At 37.3% G+C, this 18,170-nt stretch overlaps 1 protein-coding gene across 3 annotated transcripts in view; it reads right to left on the bottom strand.

Annotated features, from left to right (window-relative positions):
• C6 (complement C6) overlaps positions 1 to 18,170 on the bottom strand; it is an 86,152-nt gene that overhangs the window by 54,445 nt on the left and 13,537 nt on the right. For all 3 annotated transcript variants that reach the window (XM_082622353.1, XM_082622351.1, XM_082622352.1), the window contains 3 exons: positions 17,552 to 17,693; positions 12,675 to 12,813; positions 6,749 to 6,949 (listed from right to left, as the gene is read on the bottom strand). In XM_082622353.1, the coding sequence (XP_082478479.1) occupies positions 6,749 to 6,949; positions 12,675 to 12,813; positions 17,552 to 17,693 (482 nt within the window). The remainder of the gene's footprint in view (positions 1 to 6,748; positions 6,950 to 12,674; positions 12,814 to 17,551; positions 17,694 to 18,170) is intronic.

The raw sequence follows: 18,170 nt of genomic DNA, 5'->3' as shown, positions 1-18,170 counted from the left end.
AGAAAAAAACTGTAAAAAACACAAACACATGGAGGCTAAACCATACATTACTAAATAACCAAAAGATCACTGAAGAAATCAAAGAGAAAAAAAAAATACCTTGAGACAAATGACAATGAAAACACGATGATCCAAAACCTATGGGATGCAGCAGGAGCAGTTCTAAGAGGGAAGTTTATAGCAATACAAACCTACCTCAAGAAACAAGCATATCTCAAATAAACAACCTAAACTTACACCTAAAGCAACTAAGGAAAGAAGAAGAAGAAGAACAACAACAAAAACCCCTAAAGTTTGTATAAGGAAAGAAATCATAAAGATCAGAGCAGAAATAAATGAAATAGAAATGAAGAAAACAATAACAAAGATCAATAAAACTAAAAGCTGCTTCATTGAGAAGACAAACAAAATTGAGTCTTTAGCCAGACTCATCAAGAAAAAAAGGGAGAGGACTCAAATCCATAAAATTAGAAATGAAAAAGGAGAAGTTACAACTGACACCACAGAAATACAAAGGATCATAAGAAACTACCACAAGCAACTATATGCCAATAAAATGGACAACCTGGAAAAATTGGACAAATTCTTAGGAAAGTACAGCCTTCCAAGACTGAACCAGCAAGAAATAGAAAAGATGAATAGACGAATCACAAGTAATGAAATTGAAACTGAGGTTAAATCTTCCAACAAATAAAAGTCCAGGACCAGATGGCTTCACAGGCATATTCTATTAAACTTTTAGAGAAGAGCTAACACCCATTCTTCTCAAACTCTTCCAAAAAATCACAGAGGGAGGAACACTCCCAAGCTCATTCTATAAGGCTGCCATCACCCTGATACCAAAACCAGACAAATATATCACAAAAAAGGAAATTACAGGCCAATATCACTGATGAACATAGACACAAAAATCCTCAACAAAATACTAGCAAACAGAATCCAACAACACATTAAAAGGATCATACAGCATGATCAAGTGGGGTTTATCCCAGGGATGCAAGGATTCTTCAATATATGCAAATCAATCAATGTGATACACCATATTAACAAATTGAAGGATAAAAACCATATGATCATCTCAATAAATGCAGAAAAAGCTTTTGACAAAATTCAACACACATTTATGATAAAAACTCTCCAGAAAGTGAGCATAGAGGGAAACTACCTCAATATAATAAAGGCCATATACAAAAAACCCACAGCAAACATCATTCTCAATGGTGAAAAACTGAAACCATTTCCACTAAGATCAGGAACAAACAAGGGTGTCCACTCTTGCCACTATTATTCAACATAGTTTTGGAAGTTTTAGCCACAGCAATCAGAGAAGAAAAAGAAATAAAAGGAATACAAATTGGAAAACAAGAAGTAAAACTGTCACTGTTTGCAGATGACATCATACTATACATAGAGAATGCTAAAGATGCCAACAGAAAACTACTAGAGCTAATCGATGAATTTAGTAAAGTTGCAGGATACAAAATTAATACACAGTAATCCCTTGAATTCCTATACACTAACAACAAAAGATCAGAAAAAGAAATTAAGGAAACACTCCCATTTACCATTGCAACAAAAAGAATAAAGTACCTAGGAATAAACCTACCTAAGGAGGCAAAAGACCTGTATGCAGAAAACTATAAGACACTGATGAAAGAAATTAAAGATGACACAAACAGATGGAGAAATATACCATGTTCTTGGATTGGAAGAATCAATACTGTGAAAATGACTCTACTACCCAAAGCAATCTACAGATTCAGTGCAATCCCTATCAAATTACCAATGGCATTTTTCACAGAAGTAGAACAAAAAATTTTACTATTTGTATGGAAACACAAAAAACCCTGAATAGCCAAAGCAATCTTGAGAAAGAAAAATGGAGCTAGAGGAATAAGACTCCCTGACTTGAGACTATACTAAAAAGGTACTGTAATCAAGACAGTATGGTACTGGCACAAAAACAGAAATATAGATCCGTGGAACCCACCACCTATGGTCACCCAATCTATGGAAAAGGAGGCAAGAATACACAATGGAGAAAAGACAGTCTCTTCAATAAGAGGTTCTGGGAAAACTGGACAGCTACATGTAAAAGAATGCAACACCATACACAAAAATAAACTCAAATTGGATTAAAGACCTAACTGTAAAGCCAGACACTGTAAAACTCTTAGAGGAAAAATAGGCAGAGCACTTTTTGATATAAATAACAGCAAGATCTTTTGTGACCCACCTCCTAGAGTAATGAAAATAAAAAACAAACATAAACTAATGAGACCTAATGAAAGTTAAAATCTTTTGCACAACAAAGGAAACCATAAGCCAGATAAAAAGACACCCCTCAGAATGGGAGACAATATTTGCAAATGAAGCAACTGACAAGGGATTAATCTCCAATGTATAGAAAAAGCTCATGCACCTCAATATCAAAAAAACAAACAATCCAATCAAAAAATTGGCAGAAGACCTAAATAGACATTTCTCCAAAGAAGACATACAGATGGCCAAGAGATACATGATAAGTTGCTCAACATCACTAATCATTAGAGAAATGAAAATCAAAACTACAATGAGGTATCACCTCATGCCAGTCAGAATGGCCATCATCAAAAATACCTACAAACAGCAAATGTTGGAGAGGGTGTGGAGAAAAGGGAGCCCTCTTACACTGTTGGTGGGAATGTAAATTGATATAGCCACTGTGGAGAACAGTATGGTTCCTTAAACAACTAAAAATAGAACTACCATATAACACAGCAATCCCACTACTGGACATATACCCAGAGAAAACCATAATTCAAAAAGACACATGCACCTCAATGTTCATTGCAACACTATTTACAATAGCCAGGTCATGGAAGCAACCTAAATGTCCATCAACAGAGCAATGGATAAAGAAGATGTGGTACGTATATACCGTGGAATATTACTCAGCCATAAAAGAGAATGAAATTGGATCATTTTTAGAGATGTGGATGGACCCAGAGACTGTCATACAGAGTGAAGTAAGTCAGAAAGAGAAAACAAATATGGTATATTAATGCATACTTGTGGAATCTAGAAAAATGGTAATGATGATCTTATTTGCAAAGCAGTAATAGAGACAGAGATGTAGAGAACAAAGGTATGAATACCAAGGGGGAAACGGGGGGTGAGATGAATTAGCAGATTGGAATTGACATATATACACTACTATGCATAAAATAGATAACTAATGGGAACATACTGTATAGCATAGGAAACTCTATTTGGTGCTCTGTGTGACCTAAATGGGAAGGAAATCCAAAAAAGAGGGGATATATGTATATGTATGGCTGATTCACTTTGTTGTACAGCAGAAACTGACACAGCAGTGTAAACAAACTATACTCCAGTTAAAAAAAAAACAATGAAAGGAAGGCAAGCAGAAATCTTGGGGGAAAGCTTGTAGATGGAACAGCTTGTGCAAAGGGCCTGGGGTAAGAGTGTGGTCAGCCTGTGTTCGAGGAACAGTGAGGAGGCATTATGAGCTGAATTGAATGAGGACAGGGGAGAATAACGGGGGATGAAGGCAGAAAAATAATGAGGGGTCTTGTAGGTCAGTGGACAGACTTAAGCTTTTAATCTTCGAGGGCTTGAGCAGTGGAATGGTATGATTTATAGCCAGTATCCAGTCAGTATCACTCTGGCTGCTCTGTTGAAAATAGACTGAAAGACAGTTAAAGAGGAAGGAAGAAGACCCCTTGGATACCTATTGGCATTATCCAGGCCATAGTGCGTTGAGCCATGGATGGTAGCTGTGGAGGTGATAGAACATGGTCTGAATATGGATGTATTTTTAAGGCAGAGCTAGTAGGATTTGCTGATCGATTGTATATAGGGATGTGAAGAAAAGAAAAGAATCAATCATGTCCTCAAGGTCTTTACTCACAGCCACTTGCACAGTTAGAATTGCCTTTCCCAAGATGGAGAAGACTGGGAAAGGGACAAGTTACAGCAGGGAGAAATATCAAGAGCCCAGTTTTGGACATGCTATCTTTGAGTTGCTTATTAAAATCCAAGTTGAAATGTTGAACAAGCAGTTGGAATAGATTTCAACCGACAGTGCTGGAAACATAAATTTTGGCTTCATCAACATGTAGATAGTATTTGAAGCTGTGAATCTGTATGGCATCTCCAAGGGCCTGAGACAGCTAGAGAGAGGAGGCCAGGAACTCCAAGGCCTGAGACAGCTAGAGAGAAGAGGCCAGGAACTAAGTCCTTCATTCCTCCACTTGGAGGTTGAATTTCTGCTATGGATGTGGTACATTTGGATTTCAGCAAAACAGTGATCAGTCTCCCATTCAAAGAACACTGGTATCAAGTTGACTTCACCAGTGACACAACTGGACTCAACAGTACATCAAAAAATTATTATCCAGCAACATGGATGGACCTAGAAATTATCATACTAAGTGAAGTATGTGAGACAGAAGTAAGTCAGAAAAAGTCAAATATCATATGATGTTGCTTATATGTGGAATCTAAAAAAAAAACAACAGTACAAATGAACTTATTTACAAAAGAGAAACAGATTCACAGACTTCAGAAACAAACTTATGGTTGCTAAAGGGGAAAGGTAGGCGAGGGATAAATTAGGAGTTTGTGATTAAGAGCTACACACTACTATATATAAAATAGATAACCAACAAGGTCCTACCATACAGCACAAGGAACTATATTCAATATGTTGTAGTAACCTATAATGGAAAAGAATCCAAAAAAGAATATATACATGTATATATATATATGTATGTGTATATATATAACTGAATCACTTTGCTGTACACCTGAAACTAACACAGTATTGTAAATCAACTGTACTTCAATTTAAAAAATGAAAATAAAGCAAAAAAAATCCACTATTACCTTTTAGGGTTCTTTTGAAGATAAATGAAATGCTTGGAAAGATTATCTGTGTAGTGCTATAAGTTCTTATATTTACATAAATGTATGAATGGATTAATAAATAAAAAATATGAGGGGCACTACAGTAAAAACAGGAGGAACCATAAAATGGTTCCCTCCAGTGTTGGTGCCATTGGTTCTGGTGTTGGTACCTCTGTTTATTCTTTTCACCTCTCCCCTCAGGTTCTATGATTCAGGGCTCAATCTCCCCATTCGTCTCTTTCAAAAGAACAAATCCTACTTAGAGTGGTGGTTGTAATGAGGAACAGATATCATTTTAAAAGACACTTGTAAATGTCTAAAAATATCTAATAGAAAATGTCTATTCCCTAAATCATTTAAGAGTTGGAATACATATCTAAGAGCCTTTATAAGCAATTAATAAAAGAAACAGGAACAGATGAGGAAAAATTAATGGATGAAGATGCATTTTTATATATTGAAAGAGTTCCATTCATTTCTGGCAAGATTAGTGAAAAAATTCCAATACTTAGAGTATAAAAAAATTGTAAATTTCCAGAGAGAAAACAAAAGAAAGATCAACTTACATGTAATTTTTCCTATGTAACAATTGAAATTAGAAGATAGTGGAATAACATACACCAACTATCAAGAAAATAAGACAATATTCCAAGATTCCTTTATCCAGCCACAATGTTCTTTATCTTTATTGCTCAGTGAAAAGGTAGGCATTTGTAGATACATAAGGATTTAGGGTATATACTTTGCATGTATCCTACCTGAAGAAAATACTAAAAATATGGCTATTGAATGAGAACAGGATCTCAAGAAAGGGAAGATGAAAGAAGAGTAAACTGTAATGAGTATATGGGATGGATATATGCATACATATATATATATATATACACACACATACATATACACACATATATAGAAATACATATATAAAATATAATGCAAATATAAAATACAGATTATAAACTTGGAGTTTATGTTTTATGTGAGGAATTGTTAATTGGGAAGACAAGAACCAGAATAAATTACAAATGAACATATATAATATATAAATGAATACGAAACAATCCCTAGGAATCCTAGGAATAACTTGAAATACAAAAATTTTGAACTACCTCAATAAAACTGAGGTTTTGGAGCCCTGTTGTGATAGTGTTGGGAAAAAGACAAGCAAATATATTTTCAAGGAGATCTTTGGAATGGGATGTGGGGAATAGGTAAATAAAACATCCTTTGGGACACTACAGATATTACTTCAAGGGATAAAAGAAAAACATATGTTTTATTATGCTTGTTAACTACAGAAAGGTAACTACCAGCAGAATTTAAAAGTTTAGTAGAACTTCCAAAATAACCAAAAGGACAAAAAGGAGTGAACAGAAATGTGACCAGAAAAAACAAAAGTAAAGAAATAGGAAACCAGCAACAAAGCTGAGTACGAAAAATTAAAGATGGAAGAAATATGATCAAATATTTCAGGGAATATACTAAATATAAGTTGGCTGAATTTCTCTAGCAAAGACCCTAGACTGTCAGATCACATTTAAAAAGGAACATTTTGTGGCATGTGATTTATAAGAAATACACCTAAAATAATGAGAAAAAAAGTTAAAGAGAAAACAACCATAAACACAGCCAAATGCATGCAAAAAAGAAGCATTATTATACATATTACCTCTACAACTTTTGAAGTGGGATATAACCACAAAAAAGTAAGTCTATTTAAATCTGTGTTAGCAATCCTATTCATTTGATATTAAAAACTCTCTTTCTCCTTGCATGATTGCTGGAATTGGTGTTAATTTTCAGAAAAGAATAAAAAGATCAGGAACCATTTCTTTACCTTTTTGTAGGAGGCTTGAATGGCTTGTTTGAAGGCAGAATTATGGGTGCTGCTTTGCCTTCTCTTTGAGGAATAAAAAATTGGTACATGAAAAGAGCTCTTCTCTTGGCTGAAAGCTAAACTTTGTTGATCTTTATTATCTTCAAGAGAAATTAAATCCTCGTAGAAATCTGTTTCCAAATCATCGTCCTCAGTTTGTACCTGGAGAAAAATCCATATGAAGTAAGACATAATTTAGGCAATATTGGAGTTACTTGTGAACACTTAATGCAATGATCGTTCATTCATTTATGCATTCAGTAAATGGTTTGTTGAAGACCCATCTTGCTAGAGAACGAGGTATAGTGTTAGTTCCTGTCTTCAGGGAGTCAAAGTTTAGTGAGGAAGAAAGATAATCACAGACACTTAATTCAATGTGGGTAGTGTTGTGTTGCCAAGGGGAGTGCCACAAATAACTATAAAACTCAGAGAGGCAATACCAGGGAAACCTCTGTCAAGGAAATGACTCCATAACTGAGATTTAGTGAGGTGATAAGAATAGAGAGTTATTTTTAATCTGCCTGTGAATTTGATGCCATTTGCAAGCTAATGGAAGGTATCTTTTAGAAAATTGAGGCCTAGAAAAGGGGAGGGCAGATCCTGTCCTACCCTGCTCTGGCTCCATCACCAATCCTTTAGTCTTATTCATATGTTGGGCATTAGCACTCCACTGGCCAAGTCTACAAATAATCAAATCATCCATTGGTTCTGCCTGGTGGGTGGTTATCAGTTTTCACCTGACTGGGTCTGGGAAGAATTAAAAAAACAGCCAGTGGGACTTGAATTATGAGTGGAGCAGGTATTTGCCAAGTCCAAGGTAAATCCTTGTTATGGTTATGCTGGTAAGAAGAGCACAATGGACAAATTTTTTAAAGTCGCAAAGTAAATTGATTGAAGAGTACTTCTTTATGTTAAAAATGCTTGTCTGTACATCTGAAACTAACACAACGTTATAAATCAACTATATTCTAAAAAAAAAATGCTTGCCTGGTTTGCAATGGAAAAATCTCTTGTTTTAAAATATTCAATATTAAAAGGCACTGTGAAGCAAACCACATGTCAAAATTAAATAGCTTGCACAATTAGTCAAGGGAAGAAATAACCCAGCTGCAAGAGAATCTTGCTCAACAGTAAAATACAGTCAAAAGTTCAGTGTTCCTTTGAGACATTGCAGGGCCTGCTAATTAGCATTTAAAATGTCCACAAATGAGGCTCATCTGTTAACAACAAAGCAGTACAACCATACTTAAATGTAGTTGCTGACATTTCTTTACCATTTGCCTAAAAATACTCAGACTACAAATATTTTATTTTATAAATTAACTCTCACACAGAAAAGCTGTGTCAGCCTAAAGAAAACAATATTTGTATGTAAGGTAGGGGCATTGGGTATCCTGGGCAGAAGCTCAGAGAAAATCTGACCACCTATATTGGCTTGGTGGGAAGGCAGTTTTATAGATGAGCAGTGCTGAAAAATTAGATTGAACTGGGAAACTGGGGCCTGGGCTTGTATGCCCTGCTAAAGCACTTGAATTGACTTCTAAATGCAAGATTTCGCGTCTGACAAGTTCTTTAAAAATATTATTTGAGTGATTGAAAAATTGAGAATGTTGCCATCACATTTGTTTTGCAAAGATCATGTTAACTACAGATAACTAAAGTAGAGGCAAGGAGAGCAGTTTAAAAAACTGTTGCAATCAGCCAAGTGATTCAGGAGGATGGCCAGGTATAGGGGAATGGTGGTTGGGTGGAGAGAAAGTGGTGGATTTGACAGATATTTAGGAGGTAAGTCAACAGAAGTTTTTGACCAAGTAAATGTGTATGTGTGTGTGTAGGAGAGAGAGAAAAAGAGAGAGAGAGAGAGAGAGAGAGAGAGAGAGAGAGAGAGAGAAAGAATGAGTGAATGAATGGGAATGCTGTTTCATGAATGGGAATATGGAAAGCCAAGACAACATTTGAAAGGAGGAAGATGAGTTCTTTTCGTGAGGTGTAAGAACAGCTGGTGGGCTCTGATTAGCTCCATCTTCCTAGCTTTTCCCAGGAAGAGATGTTAAGCAAACTCTGAGGAAAAGGTTTAATCCTCATTTTACATCTTATTCCTAGCCCTCCTGACTACCTGTGGATCTTGTGAGCTGATGACCTCCTGGGGCTCAATATGTGTTGACACTTTCACTTTTGTGTTTGAAGAAAGGAGCTGGGTGTGTAAGGAGGGGAAGAAGAGAGTTAAGAGAGACTTGGGGAATGGAGGGGACAGGGTGACACCTACTTTCTGTGGTGTGAGGGTTAGAGACAGAACCTGAAGTTGTGAATTTCACAAGGGATTTAGGGAGGCTTTGGGGGCATTGCAGATCTATGAAGGCTTGAGGCTTTGGGATATAGCAAGAGACCTTGGCTAGGTAGGTCAGTATATTGGTAAGAATCAAAAGTCTAGTGGTAACTGCACTCTGTAGTTTGCTGGTGACAGCAAGTGCTTTAGCGTACACCTGGTAGCAAAGAAAAGAAACGAGAGGAGGATTCCTGAGACACTGATACAATTCTGGGGACTAGTGCAGGGATCTTATGGTATTTAGCTCTTTATCTTATGGTATTTAGCTCTGTATTTAGCGTTTGGAAGATCCCTGAGGGGCAGAATTCTTCCTATGGTCTTCCATTCTGACTTCCTGTCCAATTGCCTTCCTTTCAGGAGCCCCCTTCTAATCTTTCTGTGCCAGCCAGCCCATGATTTCATCTGTCTCAATAAGCTCCCATACTGTAGAAGAAAGGAAGTCAGATGCCTGCTGAATTTCTCTTCCTCTACTGTTTTCGGTAAGGAATAGCTTAGATTTGCACAGCTGCCTGTTAACGGTATGAACAAAGTAATAAAGAGATCAGTGGAAAGTAAACCAATAGCTGTGACCTTGGGTCTGGTCTTTTCCAAATCTTTGTTTGAAGCAATATCACCATGACCTTCCTCAGCAATTGAATATTATCTAAAATTCAATGACGTATAGTTAGAGATCAGCTCAGGCAGCTTCTTAAGGTTGGACAAGTTTCAGAACTACATGGATAACGAAATGAATCTGCTTTCTTCTGAATGAGGATTTTTCAGGCTGTATTTCCTGATGTAACTTGCCATGCACCCTTGGGTTACTAAATTATATGGGTGGATCCAACATTCTGCTGGTAAATGTTTAACAACCAATTCTCTGAGAGGGAAAAAAAAATCAGTGATTTACTACAGCATTTGCCTTTTCTTGTGGCATAAATATTCCTACTATAGCTGATTTCAAGCTACCTACCTATATGATGCCCCTGAATTCAAACTTGGGAAGAGATGCACAGTAGCAAATTATTAGTATTTTTTTGGTGGGAAAACTAATGGTTTATAACGTTTAGCAAGGACTGACAGTTGGCTTTGATGGATAAGTGTTGTGTCCTGCAAATTATTATATAGTATTTTTAAGATACAATAGATGTAAGTAACCTCAAGGGCATAGAGAATGGTCAAATATGGCAAAGTAATTGAGAAGTAGTACATTTTGAGTAATTATCACCTGTGTTTTTAATATCTTTATTTAACTGTCAGGTTATGTATTTAATATTTAATGATGGCTGTGTTTAATAATCGGCTTGCAAAAATCCTGAAAATTTAACAGTTGGCTTTTTTAAGCTAGAAGAGCTGGCTCTGGCACACCATTGGTGAACTTCACAGGTGATACCTTTTAAAGGATAGTTTAGGAAAGGTACTCAGACCTGGCCCTCATTGCAGAGTCGTTAACATCTCTCTTGATATTACTATCAACGTCTCATCTGGTACAGGCAGCCCTGGACTAGCAGCCAGGAGCCAGCAGTTCTAATTCCACTGTGCCATTTACTTGCTTCATTACTCTGAGAAAGTTTCTAACTTCAATGATCCTAAATCTCCTATAAGTAAGATGAACATAAAATAAATTTCTCTTTCTGGGAAGGTTGTTATGGCACTTGAGTAAAACAACATATGCGAGTACTTTGAAAACCCTAGGTATATAAGTGTAAAGTGTTATCTAAGCACGTGTTTGCTGTCTTTTGCTGAGCTTAATTAACATTTGTTACTTGTAAAACTGTATAAAAGGGATGCTTGCAGAGAATATAGGCAGTATGTTTCTTTGGAAATTATTGTATTTTGAAAGTAAGCTTATGGATTGGTTGTTTAGGAGTTAGAAAGCATCCTCCAACATAATGATATTATATGTAAATGTCTGGGTTTTAGCTCTGTCTACAAAGCCTACTCAATACATCTGAAGAATAGAATACATCTTCCATCATTGACAGACTTTTTGATGTTATTTTTTCTTTGGAAAAAGGTCTTTTTTTTTTTTTTTTTTTTTTTTTTGCGGTACGCAGGCCTCTGACTGCTGTGGCCTCTCCTGTTGCGGAGCACAGGCTCCAGACACGCAGGCTCAGTGGCCATGGCTCACGGGCCCAGCCGCTCCGCGGCATGTGGGATCCTCCCGGACCGGGGCACGAGCCCGCGTCCCCTGCATCAGCAGGCGGACTCCCAACCACTGCGCCACCAGGGAAGCCCTTGGAAAAAAGTCTCTTTTGAGTTCCTGTTCAGTATACCAGCAAGACCTTTTCTACCTCCCTTGGTAGTGGTGGACCCTCCGGGGTTAGCATCTTCTGGATCTGTGGGGAGATAGTGAGTATTCTCTTTACCTGATCAGAGTCACATGTTACTCTTGTTGCATCTACCTCCAGGCAGGGATGGGACTTCTCAGGGTAAGTCTCCCCAAAGGTGTTTGAATTTGGCAGTTGTACCCCAAGGACAGTTCCCCACACCCATTAATATATATTAGATTTTTTTTTTTTTTTTTTTTTTTTTTTTTGCGGTATGCGGGCCTCTCACTGTTGTGGCCTCTCCCGTTGCGAAGCACAGGCTCCGGACGCGCAGGCTCAGCGGCCATGGCTCACGGGCCCAGCCGCTCCGCGGCATATGGGATCCTCCCGGACCGGGGCACGAACCCGTATCCCCTGCATCGGCAGGTGGACTCTCAACCACTGCGCCACCAGGGAGGCCCTATTAGATGGTTTTTAAACTGAGTTTGTCATATTGGAAAATGCCTGTATTTATATGAATATAAAAGTTTTTTTTTTTTTAAGAAGGGATTGAATGAATTTTGCTGAACGCATACTATCTGTAAAGTGGTCTCAGAAATCATTAGATTTTCTGAAATTCTCTCTAGTATGTCAAATTTGTATGCATGGATGTAGCCATTAAAGTCATGTCTCTTCTGTTTCTCTTATCATAAATTAAAAGAAACAAATTGTTTAGTTCAGCAAGTATGGAGTACTTATCATGTGTAAGGCACTGGGCTAGATTCTGAGAATATATAGTATGCTGCTTGTTACCTCTCAGGAAAACAAACAGAAAACCAAACCAACTAATAAAATGGGGTGGAAGTAAGCCGAAGTATCCCCATTATACTTAAATTCATCTTAATTTTTTTTTTAGAAGTCAGGCACTCTTTTATGTCTAAATTTTGTGGCTATCCGAGAGAACTAACTATGGTAGAAGAAACTTCTGAATAAACCAAGTCATTTATCTGAGTGGGGACATGTTACAGCTCTTTGTTCACGGGAGAAAGCATGGACTCTGGAATTTGGAAAAGTTGTGCTTAAATCTCTAATCCACTACTTACTAGCTGTTTAACGTTGGACAAATTAGTTTCCTTATTTTCCATCTGTAAATTGATGATAATAACCCTGACCTTACTGGCTTGTGGAAGGATTAAACACCAACACATAAAAGGTGATGAAAAAGGTTCATTACCTTTCTATTCTGTCCCTTCCTTCATGCCTCAGTTTTCATTGGAAATTTAGCTTATAATCACCATTGGCCTTTGGAGTGCCCCATGATAAGCTGTCGTACCTCGAAGTTGACATTTTCCAGATTGGCCGGGAAACGGTATGGATTACTTGCTCTACTGCTTTTGACAGTTTTACATATTCCTCCAGTGAAAGAGTTATCGAGGACTTCTCCTCTGGGCTCCCCTGCCAGAAAATGAAACCTATAAACAAAGTAATTTTAAAGAATTCAATAGATGTAGAGCAGTCTTTAAAATTTACTGTATGTGAAAGAAATTCTTCTCTTAGACGTTTTTGACTCATGACAAATGTCTTGAAGGAAAGCCCATTTTTTGTAGTTTATGGTGAGGTATCCAAAAAGGGCTGGAAGCCAAACTCAGCCTCTCTGGTTCTGTTAGGTTCTCCCTATTCCACTTATTTAATTGTTCTAGGCTTTCATCATGACATAAAATTTGAGTTTATAATTATTTCATGAGTTAGAGAACCAGTACAAACTTTGGAAGTAGATTATGAAATAAATTATTACATAATTAATGCCAATCTGGGTTCACTTCCTTCAGTATGATACAGTAAAAGAATTCTTATAGAGAGCTAATAAGGAAATAGTAATGGCAATATTTTAATAGAATTGTAATCATATTATTGTTTTTATTAATAACTATAATGATATTTAAAATTTGTTTAACAAATACTTACATAATATTTACTATAAGTCTAGTACTGTTTGATCTGTATTTAATATTAATATTATATTTACTTAATATTTATGATAACCATGTGATATAGATATAATTATTATACCCATTTTACAAATGAGGAAATTGAAGCATAGAGAGATTAATTAGCTTAGTACAAATCAAGTATTTAAGAAATTGTTTTGTGGTAGATGAAAACTTTTTCAGAATGTTAATTGTTTTCCAAGTTCTTATAGATATTAATATGTATTCTGTGAAAAAAAAGTTTTGTGTCAAAAATTTGATAATGCTGGATTACATAAGATGAGATAATAGAAAATATATATACTGGTGTCTGTCCCCCATTTCCTGGATCAGAGCTCTCAAAACCCTTGTAATTTCCTGAATGATGAGAACGCTAACAGCATCTTTTCTTCTAGTATTTGTTCTTTGACCCCAGTTTTTGACACAGAGCTCCTAAATCCCTTGGAATTTCTTATATGACAGCAGTGTCTTTTGTTCCAATGAGGTGACTCTTGGTGGGCTCCTGGATGGGGGCTGGTCACAAGAAAAATCATGCCATGATTCAAGGCTTGGAATTTTTTGCCCTACCCTCCATTCTCCAGAGAGGAGAAAGAGGCTAGAAATAGGAGTAATGATCTATCACACGTATGTAATGAAGCCGCCATAAAAATCCCCAAAGTATGGGGCTCAGAGAGCTTCTGGGTTAGTGAGCATATGGAGGTGTGGGGGAGTGGTACCTAACCAGGGCATGGAAGCTCATTCCCCTTCCCACATCCTTGCCCTAACAATCTCTCCCAGTAGGATGTTCATCTGTATCCTTTATCATATCCTTTTATCGTAAACTGGTAAATATAAGTAAGTTATTTTACTGATTTCTGTGAGCAGCTCTTGCAAATTAATCAAACCCAAGGATGAGTTCTTGGAAATCTTCGATGTGTCAGAGGCACAGGTGAGAACCTGAACTTGCAATTGGCATCTGACATTGCAGGGGGCAGGGGCAGTTTTCCAGGACTGAGCCCTTAACCTATGGGATCTGACACTATCTCCAAGTAGATTGGGTCAAAATTCAGTTAAACTGTAGGGCTCCTGGCTGGTGACACAGAGAATTGCTTGGTCGGGGGAAACCTACCCCATGTCTGGCATCAGAAGTGTTGTGAGTGTGGCAGTAGTGTGAGAATAAATGAGGTACACAGCAGGAGGACCCATATGTGAATCAGATCTCAGTAAAGCTCTTTTTTTTTTTTAAAAAAAAAAAAAGAGTGATTCCTGTGGGTTCTGTAACTTGTATCTCTTAGTCAAATTCTCACCCTTATTGAATTTGTATCAATGGTTATTTGAGAGAGGAAATAAGAGGAGCTGGTCTGGAAAGAACTTTCCAAAGTACTTAAATTTGCATGACAAACACACGTATTTAAGACTTTCATTTTCTGAGTTAAGAGGGATCAATGAGGAAAAAAGAATTGTTTACCTTTAACTGACTTATACCATGTACTATAAATTTGTCACAAAAAAGAAAGGGCTTGAGAAAAATGGTTCCCAGGTCATGAGTTATCTATGAAGGTAGCAGCTGCTGGCAGAGAGCCTGAAGGTAGGATTTTTGTGGAGGTGACTCTGTCAGGGCACGTCTGAGGAAACTTTTAGAAGTGAAGCCAACTATGCAGCAATTTTGAGCTCTATTCTTTCTCCTCCCCTCTGTGGCATTTAAGTTGACTTTAAATATTTTGGTGTTTCAAATATATCGTGGCTTTTAATATTTTAGGTTCCTAAAGTGTTTTATCTAATTTGGCTTTAATGTTATATTTTGTAACTTTTTGAATTTAATTAAAATTTTCATATATACAGATACATAAATATGCATGTGTGTTCATGTATTATATGTGTGTGTGTGTGTGTGTGTGTGTGTGTATGTGTGTATGTATACGCGTTTGTACTTTGGCTGAGCCTGAGAAAAAACAAACAACATACTACTATCGCCTGATTCTTGCTTCAGATTTCAGACCTTGTGACTGATGTTGACAAAGTAGCAATGTTGGTATGTCTTATTAAATTCTTTCTTGGAGAGATGCCATTTAAAAAGAGGGACAGCCACCCCGGAAACTTCCTTTTTTGGGTAGAAATGTGTTGGAGGGAGGCAGAAATTCTAAGGCCAGAAGGTTAGAGAGATTCCAGTAAGCAGCTCTCAAAACTCTCAATCCCTGGGGAGGCAAGGAGAGGACTGGCTGTCCCTGAGCCAGTAGGTTTTGCTCATTTCTGAGAATTCTTGGGACAACAGCTCTGGTTGGCAGGGGTCCACATGGTCCTTCTGCCAAAGTACACAGAGCATGTGGTCCTCCCCAGCTGTAACTTGAAAGTCTAGACCAACTGAACAAGAGGTGAGTTTTTAATGTCACCCCTAATCAATCAGAACATTAGAAAATGTGATTATTAGTGGGAGTTTCTGGCTGAGTTTTTCTTCCAAAGAAAGGAAAAAAAGAAACCATTTCTGTACCCTGATAAGATGCTGTTGAAACAATCTCGATGAAATCAGCTCTAATTAGGAGTTCTTAGGACAGAACCTCAAATCAGTTTGTAGTCATCCAACATACAGATGAGGAAACTACAGCCCAGAGATGTTCAATTACTTGGTCACAATCTAATGAATTAATGCACAAGTAGGACTAGAACATGGTTCCCCTTATTTCCAGACTAATGGCTGTTCCATTGTACTGCTGTCCTTGAGTTTGTTTCAATAGCTTCTAGTTTTTATTCTAATCAAATGAGGTTGTATTTGCAATTTCTGTTGTTTGTCTTTGGTGCCTCAAGGTTTCATTTTATTCAAGTCTGGCCATACAAGTAAAGATGAAAAAAAAAAAAAAACCCACTACAAAGCAATAAAAGTTTATAGAAAACTATTTGCTTTCTGGGCAAAAATTGAAAGAAGAATTCTTTACCACGAGAAAAGGAGAGTACAAGAGATTACTGGTTTTTCTTATGCTTCCAACTAAGGCTTAGCTCGTTTTCAATTTTTCTTGCATTTCCTCAAGTTTTCTCAGACACTGTCTCAGTCTAATGAATTTAGAATCTCTTGCCAAACCTCCAAAGTCCTCATGACCTAAAAGAGGAACATTAGAATTTCTGAGCACTATTTAAAGATCAGGAGGAGGGTTTCATGGCCCACCGAGGTTTCTTCCATTACGTTCCCATCTTTAAGGTGGATATTGTCCCAAATCAGAATGAAATGGTAGAAATAACCCAGGTCTTGGAGTCTGGGTTTGAATCCTGTTCCTCCATTTACTCGTTGTTAAACTTGGGCAAGTTATTTAATCTCTCTGAGGCTCCTTTTCCTGGTTTGTAAGTTGGGCAAGTAGAACCAGATGGTAATGCAGGTCTGACCTTCTGCCTTTAAACTGTACTGACCTATCCATACATCACATAGTCCATGAAGGAGGAAGTTTTGGACACCCTCGGCATGTTCACATCTCCTCTTACTCCCCTACTTTTTCATATCATTGTTTTTTTATCACCATATTTTTTCTGTGTTTGCCTGACTCCTTTCCTTCTGGCTCTGTCTCCACTATTGTCTCAGGGCTTGCCTCTCATGCTTGAAGAATGGTTTTGCTTCTTTAGTGTTTTCACTTTCAATACACTCACAAGCATACTTTTTGATACGCTTTTTCTCCATTGTCAGTAGGAGTTTTTGGCTGAGGTTTTCTTCCAGGGAATGGAGAAGAAGGAAACGATTTCTGCACATTGATAAGAAGATGCTGTTGAATCACTCTCATTGAAATCAGCTCTAATTAGGAAATTTTAGGACCTAACCTCAAATCAGTTTGTAGTCTTCCAACATACAGATGTGGAGACTGCACATTTCTGAGTGGGTCCTCACCCTTTCAAGATATAGTCCCGGGAATCCACCCTGGTACCTCCCAGCTTGGCTGGCCTCCCACCAGTTTCCCCTGATCCCCTCCAGAGCTGTCAGAAGGCTATATAAGAATTAAAACAAACTATGTTTATGAAGTACTCACAGCATTGTCTTCTACGAACTAAATATGAAAATGCTAAATTCTTTTATTCCTGAGGAATGAGGATTATGGCCACATGCTGCTTGAACATGGTAACCTAGTGTCCGGGACAGGGCTGGTGAGAGGAGTAAGACACTCATGAGGAATGTAGACAATGGTGGGTCTCATTGCTTCATTGTTGCTTCCAACTCATTAGTTCTGAGATGGTCCTACTTCCCAAATGATAAAAAGGTGATACATACCCAGTGCCCATCAGCTGTACACTAGGGATGGGAATATACTGCCGTGAGCATACTGATTTTTTTCTCCCACAATTCCTTTCATCTGAATTGTCTCCACAATCATTTTCTCCATTGCATTCCAACTTGCTGGCAATGCAGCGACCTAGTCAAGAAACAGCAACATTGACAACAAATGGTCATTTAAGAGAGTATTTGCTGATTTGAAACATGAACACTTTAAATTTCAAGGGAAGGTTGAGGGCAAGTTTTCATTATTTTTGATAAAAATTTAGGAAATATGGAAATGGAATGACAAACTGATGTTTTCCCTTATTTTTTAGGATTACAAAAGTCAGTATATAATTATTTAGTCACTGTTGAGCTCATTGTCTTAAATAAGGGAAATAATTCTAGAATCCCATTACCATTACAGTGAGCTTGCTGTAGAAATCATCTTCTGTAGGAGAAAATTAACAATAGGCTCAGAGTCTTTTTTTTTTTTTTTTTTTGATTCAGGATAACAGGCTCAAGGTCACTGTTTTTTTCAAAAAAACTATAATTTCACACACACACGTCTACTGGTACACATAACGTGGCTGAATGCCTGAAATTTTATGTTGGGTGAAATAAGCCCGACACA

This window comes from Mesoplodon mirus, assembly GCF_964341445.2.
Source record: "Mesoplodon mirus genome assembly, chromosome: 5".
NCBI classification, from domain to species: domain Eukaryota; kingdom Metazoa; phylum Chordata; class Mammalia; order Artiodactyla; family Ziphiidae; genus Mesoplodon; species Mesoplodon mirus.
This window is presented reverse-complemented; position numbering and strand designations above follow the sequence as displayed.